The 11,662-nt window shown below is 36.0% G+C and overlaps 1 protein-coding gene across 4 annotated transcripts in view; it reads right to left on the minus strand.

Moving 5' to 3' along the window:
- Positions 1–3,750: 3,750 nt before the first annotated feature.
- Positions 3,751–11,662, minus strand: part of Pot1 (protection of telomeres 1) — a 103,768-nt gene continuing 95,856 nt past the window's right edge. For all 4 annotated transcript variants that reach the window (XM_004642706.2, XM_023702887.1, XM_023702886.1 and 1 more), the window contains 4 exons: positions 9,023–9,111; positions 6,664–6,755; positions 6,022–6,127; positions 3,751–4,124 (listed from right to left, as the gene is read on the minus strand). In XM_004642706.2, the coding sequence (XP_004642763.1) occupies positions 4,012–4,124; positions 6,022–6,127; positions 6,664–6,755; positions 9,023–9,111 (400 nt within the window). In that variant the 3' untranslated portion in view covers positions 3,751–4,011. The remainder of the gene's footprint in view (positions 4,125–6,021; positions 6,128–6,663; positions 6,756–9,022; positions 9,112–11,662) is intronic.

The following is an 11,662-nucleotide window of genomic DNA, read 5'->3' on the forward strand; positions in this document are numbered from 1 at the left end:
CCGTGGGGGAGGGCAAGCATGTAGGGCGCGGGCGCCCAACAGCTGTAGAAATTAAAAATTGATGCTTTATGTGATTTTATGTAAGACTTACCAGCATTCACTTACAAGGGACTGAGATGAAGCCTGGGCATAATGGCCTGCCACCCTGTTGCTGCTCTAGAAAAAAGATTTTCCCAATGCCCGTATTCCTGATCAGGGTATTGTGCATGTACTGTCCCTGGATAACCGCTGGGAGTTTACGGAACTCTTCTTTTCAACGCTGGAAGAAGGAAAAGAAACAAGATAAAACACCCATAATAATAGCAAACAAAATCATGATTATATGAACATTTACTTAAAAGAACAAAAACATTCTGTAGTGTTACGGCTTATGTCTTGATGCGCCCTCAGAGCCTCACACAGGGGGCTTTGGAAATTAATGGCTCCTGGAGTGAGATGCTGAGCAGCAGATTGGCTATACTGGGCAGGGTTTTACTTAGAGGAACAGATATAATATAAGGAACAGATATTAACACAAGATGTACAATATATAAGGAATTACAAGATTGGCTTACAGAGTCAGATGGCGGAGTGTACACACCCCAGACTGAGGAGTTCAGTCCCAAGGTCTGACGCTCACTGCTGTGCTCCGTGCAAGTCTCTCTTCCTCAGCTGATGGGTCTGCGAAGGAAGACTGAAGAGTCTGTGACCAATGCTGAAGAGTCTGCAACCGAAGGTGGAGGATCCAAGCCGGAGACGGAAGAGTCTGCGCCACAAGCCAGACAATGAAGTCCAAGACGAATGCGAAGACTGAAGCTCCTCCCACGAAGTGGAAAGTCGACTATTTCCTCATCCCCTTTATATGGTCTGTTTGTGCTGAGTCACTCTGGGGGCAGAACCAATTTGCCCCAGGGCGGGACCCCCACCAGCCCATCGTGCGCCGCAGAATCATCTGGCCAAGTTGGCACGATGTATCAACCACTACATTGGCCCACTGGGGAGCTTACAGCTCAATAGGCATTGTGCATGGAGCCTGGCCAGAGGGGGTGGGTCCCTGGAGGTCACCATGCCTTCTTCCTCGCTCTTTCTCAGCCCTCTCCGCTTCCTGCTGCCATGTCACAAACCCTGGCTCCCCTTACATGCCACTCTGCCATGCTGCTCTGCATTGGTGGCAGCCAACCATGGCCCAAAACCTCTAGGACCTACCTGTGAGGCAAAACAAACCTCTCCTTTTTAAAGTTGAAGATGTCAGCTACATTGTCCCAGTGAAGAGAAAGTAATGAAGACAGTTGGCAGCATGAAGATACACTAGAAGAATTTTCCTCTGCAAACATGCAGAGCCCACAGGTGTGAATACATGGCCCTGTGACTATGTCTAGACTGAGGACAAAGAAAATGTCCATCTCATCTTTGCATCTCTACCACATCATCAGGACTAAAGCACATCCATTCAGCTGTAGGATTTTGCATTTTTATCAGTCTGTTTCCATCAAGCTGGTAATAAGTCAGTACCAGGACAGGTCTGTAGTTAGGTGTTGGGATGTACTAATATGTCCAGGAATTAGAATTCAGGATTATGAAGAGAGTAAGTAAATTATCCAAACGTTTTATCAAATAATGTATTATTAGTTTTTTCAGAGGGCAATGTTCTTATACCCTTTATCTATTTCTAATGAAAATTCAGATATTTACAACAATACTTATGTACAGAATACCCCATGATGTATTTTGTTCCAGATGACCTGAATTCAAGTCTGACTAGAATTAGAAATTGTGTGAACTTACTTGTTAGTTTACTAATCAAGCCTTGGTCTTCTTCTAAGAAAATGAGTTGTGAGGTAAACACGTTAAGTAATGAGCACAGTTGTGGGAGGCCATTAACTGGTATCCATTTTATAATAGTGTCAGCCATTTTCTTAAGTTTCTATTCCCCTGCTGAGTTAAGTTTATGGTCCTTCTCACCTTGCCCATTCCCTGTGAATCATGTGCTATGCCCCAGGGGTTGCAACTTCCCCCGTTGCCTAGATACCTGCTGACCCCAAGAGCCAAGACTTCCTGTCATAGCCCGGTTGCCTAGTTACTTGCGCCTTTTACCTGCCACTGTCATTTCCCTATGTCTCTACTATATATACCCAGCACCTCTCCTGAATAAAGTGAGATTTGATCAGAATCCTGTCTTGTCTCTGTTTCTCGCATCTCCTGTCCTTTGTCCCCTCTTCAATTCCCCGTTCCTCCCCCAGGTCACCTTCGTTGACTGACCCACTGGTTCGGGACACACAGTACCTAGTGTGTGGACAGCCAGATACCTACGTTGCTGCACTTGCTTTATTTGTTGCACCGGATCATTCCACTACCCAACATTTGGCCTAATACATAACACCTAGAGTTAACAGATGGGACTACCAAATTAATCACTTAACAGTGTACCCCAAGCAACACTCAGGCATTGTTTGTTTACATACTATCCTGAGTGTCACCTGGGCAGGTGTCAACTAGTTGATTCTTCTATCAAGTAAATTTTATGAAAATGTCATTTTTCTATTTCCTGTTATATTAGCATAAACAAATTAACTGAAAATATTCAATTTTGGTCAACCTGCATTTAAATAATTGGCCTGGTAAATTAAAAAGCTTTTGCAGAACAAAGGAAACAGACTAAAAAGACAATCTACAGAATAGGAAAAAAAAAATTGTGCTCATTGCTCCTTGGGCAGAGAATTAATATGTAGAAGACATAAAGAATTCAAACAAATTAAACCCCCAAAGTAAAAGACCCAATCAAAAACAGGCTAATAAAATTAATAGCAACTTCTCAGCAGAACACATACAAATGTCCCAAAAGAACATTTAAAAAAAAAGTTCAACACCTCTTATTAGAAAAACAAATGTTGATGAGGTTGTGAGGAAAAGGAACACTTTTTCATTGTTGTTGGGAATATAAACCAGTACAGCCATTATCGAAACCAGTATGGAGATTCCTCAAAAAGTAAGAATTTAAATTCTGGTTGACCCAGGTAGGCTTCTGCTGACATCTTCTACAGAACTAAAAGACATCATATTATAGTTCTCCATGAGTGACCATGTTTATAGCAGCAAAATTTATAATAGCTAAATCTTGAAAATGGCCTATGTATCTATCAGTAGATAAATGGATAAGGAAAATGTAGAATCATACACAAGGGAGTTCAACTCTTCCATAAAGAGAGATAAGCTTGAATCACTTGTAATAAAAATATGCATTTTCAGAGCACAGTGCTCTGAATCAGACACAGAAAATTATGTGTATGGTTGCTCTCCTTTGAGAAAGTCAAAACGTGAATACTTTAAAAAGCAAAAAATAAACAATAAAGCAAACGGGGAAGTAGACACTGTGCAGATGAGCTGCAGACCTGCAAACAGGGAGAGGAGGGCAACGGGGAGGAAAAAGCACTGAGATGCACCCTCTGCACAATTCAACCCCCACAAGGAGCGCATTCACCTGTACTGCAGACATGTAATCGTAACAACGATTTGAAAAGGAAAACTAAACAAAGCCAGTAGCCACTATATGCTGTGCTCTCAGTAGGAGCTGAGAGATTAAGAGTGAGGATATTTTCTAATCCCACACCATGCTAACATCACCAACACAGCTGGGGTGAAAACAGAGGCAAAAAAAGAAGCCAGGGTGGGTGTATGACAGAGAAGTCAGAGGCTAGCACACAGCCCAACCCAGGACAAGTGACTGGTGCACAGGAATAAAATGTCCTCTCAAGAAAGACCTCAAAAAGCAAGTGAAAATATGATCCTTTTTTATTCAATGTACTTCTTTTTTTAGTCTCTGGAAGTCATGTTGGACATTTTAAGCAATCGGAACATTTTTACCAAAAGGCATGAAGGTGGCACAATGTCTGTTTATCTTTTTAAAAACCTGAAATTGTGATTAAAATGTAACTGTGACTGTATGTAGCTATATCTCTTAGGTGTTTTATGAAAGGAACTTGTAAAGTTTCCTAAAATTACAATATTTTTCATATGCTAGGTTGGATGGCAATATTAGACAACATCTTCCGCAACTGTGGTATCAAAAATCTGATAGCAAATTTGCTGCTCTGTTCCATTTGTGATATTGTACGATTTGATAACACATTCCATCCACGGATATGCATCTGCAAATTAAAAAGAAAATGGTATTTAGCCATTAAAAATAAAAAGGTAACTATTAATAATGTCTAAGTTGAATTTCTTATCAACAACAGACAAACATGATCGAGATTTTCAAAATGACAGCCAAGGTGTTGTAATTATCTCATCTCCAAATCTCATGCCTTTTTCCATGCTTACAGCTCAGCGACTGACATGTCACTTCACGAATTTCTTTCTTTCTGTATACCAGATAAGAACCGAATCAAATTTTCCCCTAAGGTTAATACTGAGCCTAACCACTGAACTTGATGTGGTTCTCAGAGTCCAGGCGAGTTGGGGAACATGGATGTATGTCATTTCCAGATGTTGGTTCTAATCAATAAATTTACTCAGTTTCAAGAGAAGGTCCTTATGATTATTCACATTTAACACTGAAAAGCATTTACTTTGGCAAGGGTAAAGCTTGACAGATACCTGTCCTTCACTGCATGTAGAAATGTAAATATGTAAAATATTTTTGGAACAATAATTTGGCAGTACATATTAAAACTAACAGTCCAGGAATTTTACTCCCAGAAATATGCCCCAAATAATTCAAACTCCCAACACAAGTTAAAATGACAGTAAAATAAATATACAAGTTATATTTTGTTATAGATGAACGAAAACCATCAATTTTCAGAACTGTTAATTAAAATGCAGTGATAGAGCAGAAAAAGTAAAGTTCATTAAAAATAACCTATAGAAATTAAACAACAGCTAAATTTACAGCAGATAATGTTTGTTACTATGAAAACTATGAAGAGAAGTGTATGATTTTATGATTGAGAACTCCAAGACTGAACAGAAAAATAAGGGTCTGAGAAGGAAAACTTGGAATTTGATCTGAATGTAAGCCTCATTGATTACTCTAAAGTACATTAAAAATTTACTAACTAAAATCTTCAATGTTTCTTGAAAATATTTCATGCCTTTCAGAATAATTTCAAGTAAAATGTACTCTTGCATAAACAGCCAAATACGTTTTAAAATCAAAACTGCTTCTATTATACAAGGTATGGTTGAAAGTACAGTGAATTATTAAATTCTAAATAAAATTACAGTAAAACACATCTTGCCATCAATCTCTCTCAAATCAGACACATTTATGCCACTGTTCTCCCTGCTTTCTGCAGCAGTTCTGGAAGTCTTTTTTCATGTCTTTAATTGCTCTGTTGTGGCTGCCTCCATGTCCTAAATTAATTCCAAAGCCAGAAGTCAACACCCCATACACTTTTTAATTGATGAAACAGCCCTGAAATTTCTGAATTAATTCAGGATACTGGGGCAGCCATGAAACTGCAATTAAAGACACTCCCGAGAAAGGACTTCCACAACCGCTGCGGAAAGTGGCCAAGAACGATAGGATAAGCAGAGTTGAGGCGAGAGGAAGAACTTCAAGAGGGATTAATGACAGCATGTCTTTTACTACAACACACATTCTTAAACACTCACTCTATTTTTGATCATACTTATTTGGAACCTATCATCAAAAGGTTGATGATACAGTGTGGATCAATCACTTAAAGCTAAAGTACTGACAATTCCAAATGTATATATTGCTGTTTTGCGAAAAAGAGGGGTAGGTGTTAAAATTATACTGCCGGGGCTGGTGAGATAGCTGAGCACACTAAAGCGCCTGCTTAGATAAGCTCAGGCAAGCTTAGGCAAGTGCAGGGACCGCGGTTCGATCCCTAGCATCACATGCTGCCCCAGCCCTGTCCCAGGGTGGGTTGAACCACCAGAATCCTGGTGTGGTGGCCCACATCTGTAATCCCAGTTCTGAGGAGGCTGAAAACAAAAGGATCACTAGGAATCTGGAGCTGCAGTGAGACCCTGTACCAAATACATTAAATAAATAAATAAAATTATGCTGCCTACCGATCTTTGTTGCTGGAGGACAAAGCATATCCATGATTAAATCCATACTTTTCTGAAGGTCATCATCAAGTAGGACTTCTGATGCTGGAATCTGGAAGAATTTGTCCTAAAAAAGTATGAAAGATAAAGAAAATGGTATTAACTTTTTTGAAACTTTAGTTAATGTGAATATTTTAAAATTTAATTACTAACATACCTAGACTATTTCACTCTACAAAGACTGTACAATTCAAGAACTACAGTACTGGTCTCAACTCAAGTGATTTAGGCTACCTGCCTACAACTTTATACAGTATCTATTTTCTTAAAAAATAACTTTAGTTCCTCTAATATGAAATATGTTTACAAATTATGGTGAAATAATGATTATAAATAATGCTGACATAATGTGGACATTACTTTTTGGCTCTAGAGCAGAATTTATACATGGGAGAAAAAAATTACTCATTTGTATTTCTAAATTCTTCACTTTTCTACAATTCATAAAACAAAAAGATAAACAGATAGCTTATGTGTTTGTATTTTACTTATACTTTTAAGTTGCCTTACATTCTTTTAGAAATAAATTAGCAGGAGTAATTTATTAATTTTTTAACATATTAGCTATAATTAGAAATATCTTTTACCAGCCCTATTACTTACAGAATCCATGAGATAAGCTTCTAACACTCCTGTTCCATCATCGAGAATAAATGTCATAACGAACACATGCTGCAGGGGTACAATGCCCAATACTAAGGAGGAAAGAGAAGACCAAGCCACATCAGTCTTTAGCAAGATAAAATCAACTCTATGTACATACAAATTGTGCTTACTAAAATAACTTCAGCAATAAAGAAAATCCTACACAGATGACTTTTGTTCTCTAATATTAATTTGCTAAACTCGCTTAGCAGGTTCATTTTGGAATACTCCCACTACCTTTACAAAGGGATAATGTCACATGTATTACATGCAATTGAATTTTTGAATTAAACATTGTACCATTAGCATGCGCTTATATCTTAAAAGAAATCACAAAAATAATTTATACAGTGTAATTTGTTATATGCTAATCATATGGAAGGTAAAAGATGCTAGAATGTTCTAAAAATAGCTCTCTTCATATTATAAGTATCAGTGATGCTTATTATTTTTAAGCTATATCATCTGCTTAATGGACAAAAATGTAAGAACTGAGGATTTTAGTTTTCTAAGGTGAGAAAAAAAGAAATTTGTGATACAAAGTACATGAGAATTTATAGGACAAGAGCACTTTGTTTGGAAAAAGTTACCTCAACATGCTCACACAATGCTATCTTAGCTTCTACCCAGGGATGCTTACCTACACAGTAGACTAACTGCTGACTAGGGAGCCTACCTATACAGTAGGACTACCTAAGCAGGCAAATAATAAATTAGGGCAAGTGACATCAGCTTAAGCATACTACATGCTATTAATATAAAGGAATTGATTTTTAGGCTTCAAAAGTTCTCAACTGGTTAAAACAGTACACTGAAACCCAGAAGGATGAGCTTAAAACCTATGTTGAGAGACCATAAAAACAAACAACTACAACAAAACAGCACTGAGAGTATGATGCAGAGAAGTTTAGGTAAAAGTTAACAGGAGACTTCACAGGACCAAACAAAGTAACAGATAATAGTGTGACAGAGCGGGACTAAAAAATAAAAAGGAAGAAAACACTGAAATAAATCTGACCCACATGTGCAAACATCTTATTGTCTCGCTAGTGTGAGAACCTGAAAGAGTAAAATCTGAAAGGTACAACAGATACTGTGAAGGGGAAAGAATCTATTCAGTGGGAAGGAAAAACTGGGATGGGGAAAAGGACAAAAGCAAGAAGGGAAAAAGATATATTTATGTATATATGTAGGCTAGCTTAAGTAATTGTACTGCTGATTTCTGCCAACCTATTGAAAGGAGCAGTTAGAACTTAATTTTTTTAAGGAAATATAATTTATTTATTTCTTCTTTATAATTTCTTATAACTATTTTAAAACCAATTCTGCAGGTTTATATCTGGTAACTTAAACAGCTAATTTGAAGATAACATGATGCAATACAATAACCATCCTCAAATGCCTATTACTTCATTTAATGAAATTTTTATTTCTAATTTTTGCCCATTTTGTATTCTTAAAACACACACACCCATACACACACACCCCAAAGAATACAAATACCCATAAAATGAAATTTCAGGTTAGTGGAATCTGAGTGGCTAGTGTCAGAAAAATAATTTTCCTTGTATTCTGAATTTGCCAAACTACATCTGCAGCCCTGTGTTCAGCTTTGAATGCCAAATTTTAAAAACATTAGCAAGGCAGAATGTTCACTGCAGAGGAGAAGCAAAATAATAAGGAATCTGTGAGAGAACCAAAGGAAGGGAAGTCACCTGCTTAAAGCAATAAAGTGTCAATGGAGGCTGAAGAAACATCTTCAAATGAACAAAGTCTGGTTGTCACATAGAACAGGAAATACATCATCTGCATAATTAGCACACAGAACTTGGCCTTACTGAAGTTACATGTAGACTGACTTTGCTTCAGTATTAAGTGACAAAAATGTAAGGGTACACACTAACTTTCAATGCAACAAGTACCTCATTCACAAAGGGCTGGGTGACTATAGTTAAAATTGCAACAAAAAAGATGCTTGTGGCCCCAGGTAGATGAAGACTGGGAGAAAAGTTGTAGCAGCTCTCTAAAACCCTGTTCAATCTCAAGATATCCGAGCTGCAGAGATCTTTCAGAAACTGTATTTATGATCAATGGGTAACAGGAAAACAAATTACTGAATATTAAATATCCATTATAATTAAAAATATTAGAAGATGAAAAGATTTTGTAAATATTTTAAACATTTACTCTGTTCTCATTATAATCAGTGTAGTTTTCTTACACAAGAGCAATTACACCTCAGTTGTATATATCTATAAATCCTGAAATATAAATCAGCAGCATAACCTTCTACACAGTTAAAGGAAATTAAGCTAACCTTCTGCCACAGACGAAGGAATCCATGATGTCTCACCAGAAAGGGAACTTAAATTTTGTATTGGTTTCAAAGTAGAACACTGTTTACATCTGCAATCAATAAAAGAAATCATTATATTTAAGTTAATTATTTAATCATTATTATAACATTTTTGCTGTTAAGGCAAGTATAGCCATAAAAAGGTAAATTATTATACAGAAGAACACTGCACCTGTTATACTTGTTTCAAAAGAGAATTATCCAAAAGTAAGTTTTTTACAAAAAAACAACAGAAAGATAATACAGGTTTTATGGGGAAAATAAAAAAAAAAATTGTACTAGGGATCGAACTCAGGACCTTGTGCTTGCCAGGCAGGCGCTTATGCTGCTGAGCTATCACTCCAGTGTTATATAGGCTTCAAAATGAACAATTTTAAATTGAAAATGAGGGACTGGATTTCAGGTCCAAGTCAGTAATCCATTAGGATCTAGTGAATTTCCTAATTTATTAAAAAACGACTAATACAAAGATAACAATATGCGATGTATTAATTATTGTAATTGTCCTACTAACCTGTTTTGATACTGTCTCACTGCTATTTCTTTCTCAATAAAATTAATTTAAAAAACAAAAAAATAAAACAAAAAAAAAAAAACCCAAAGGCTGATTTCTAAGAACTTTCTGATTTTATGGTTTATGAGTAATAGGTAATAACCACACAACCTTGAGAAATATAACCATTAGGTGAAGACTATCCTCACTATGGCAGTCAGGACTAGCAAATTTTTGGTAATTGATATGTTAAATAAGCATATAATAAGAGTTTATAGTTTATAATGCCTAATAAATACTAGAGTTAGCATTTGAAAAGAAATACATTTAAAACTATACAATTATTAATGTTGCACATTATTGAGTATAAATAATTTTTTTTTTTTTTTTGCAAAACCAGGGATTGAACTCAAACCCTTGCGCTTGCCAGGGAACCGCTTGTTCTACTGAGCCATCTCCTTGGCCCCAGTAACTCTGTTGTTATTATGCATCACAAGCATGTTTATGACATGTGATATGTGATAAGAAAATACACCTGGAAAAATATTCTTGACTAAAACTGTAAATATTCAAACTTGAAAAACTCCTTTCATTTACATATTGGGGGAACGAAAAATGTTAGCTTCATTAGATTTAGACTTTATGACCTCATTATCAAATATAGATGTTTCTTATATAACAAAAACAATAAGTGAAAGAATATTATTACCTAAAAAAGGACTGTGATATGGAGTAGAATGAAACATTGGTAAAACAATATGCTGATTAAAAATTATGGGTAATAAGTCTAAATGAAAGAATTCATAATTTCTAAAGCAGTTAAAAAATGAAAAAGGATAAATTAGAAACATTAAGTCTAATACAAGACCAGAAAGAAAAATAAATTTTAAGGGTAAAATATAGTAAAAAATACTGAAAAAATAGAAAACAAAAATCTAGAAGCATATACTAAATAAATATATCAATAATTAAAACTATATTTAAATTAAACTATTAAAAATAAAATGTATGTTTATAAGCAACAGTAAAATAAGATGACACAAAAACTCGAAAGACATAAGAATTAGACACCATATAATTACCATCTTAGAAATGTCAAAAACAAAAAAAGATTAGCAAAAACAAACCTCAAGGCAGAAAGTCACAGTTAGGGATGCTGTCTGTAAGTAAGATACACAGAACAGTGACTTCGCCAAAAGACAAGCAATATTGAACCGAAAGGAACCAACAAGAATTTCAAAATGAATAAAGCCAATGATGACAGAATAAAAGATTACAAGCACAAGTCACACTTAAGTTTGGCATATATACCTCTTTAAGAAAGTGACTAAAGAGACAAAAATCACAAAGGAAATGGAAGCTTTGATTATGATTAACAAGACTGGTCTAACAGACAAGCTGTATAAAACACTCTAAGTCAACTATTTTGGAATATATACATATATTCTTTTTATATAGACATGCAAGACACAATGTGAAAATATACATTCTAGCAAAGCAAAGGGGAATAAACACCAAAGAATCATTCTGAAATGCTGCACAGCATTCTGCTAAAATGCAATCTAACTAAAGTACAAATAAAACACAATACCCAAAATAAAGTACAAATTTTCATATAACACATGTGAAAAACTTCTGAATACATATTTAAATGGATCATGGATCAAAAAGGAAACAATTAAGACTGGCCTGATAGCTCAGCGGACTAAAGCACCTGCGTAGGCAGAGTGGAGCAGCCGGGGTTTGATCCCCAGAGTGCTGTGCTGGCCCCACCCCTGGGGTGCACTGAGATGTGACTGAGACTGGGCGTGGTGGGACACGCCTGTAATCCCAGCACTTGGGAGGCTGAAAACTGAAGAATCACTGAGTCCGATCTACGTAGTGAGACCCTGAACACCCTGTAGACCCTGCCCTAAATACAGAAAAAGAAAAGAAAAAAAAAAAAAAAAGAAAAAAGAAAAAGAAAACAATTAAAATTGAATGGTGAGAAAAATAGAATACACTAAAACTTGGAATAAAGTTATGACAATATTGGTAGGAGGACAAATTTAGACCTTAAAAAAGCTAGTTGCTTTAACAAAGAAAAGGCAATGGTGGGGGAAATGATA

The sequence above is a fragment of the Octodon degus genome, unplaced genomic scaffold (genome assembly GCF_000260255.1).
Source record: "Octodon degus isolate 3935 unplaced genomic scaffold, OctDeg1.0 scaffold00160, whole genome shotgun sequence".
In the NCBI taxonomy this organism is placed as follows: Eukaryota; Metazoa; Chordata; class Mammalia; order Rodentia; family Octodontidae; genus Octodon; species Octodon degus.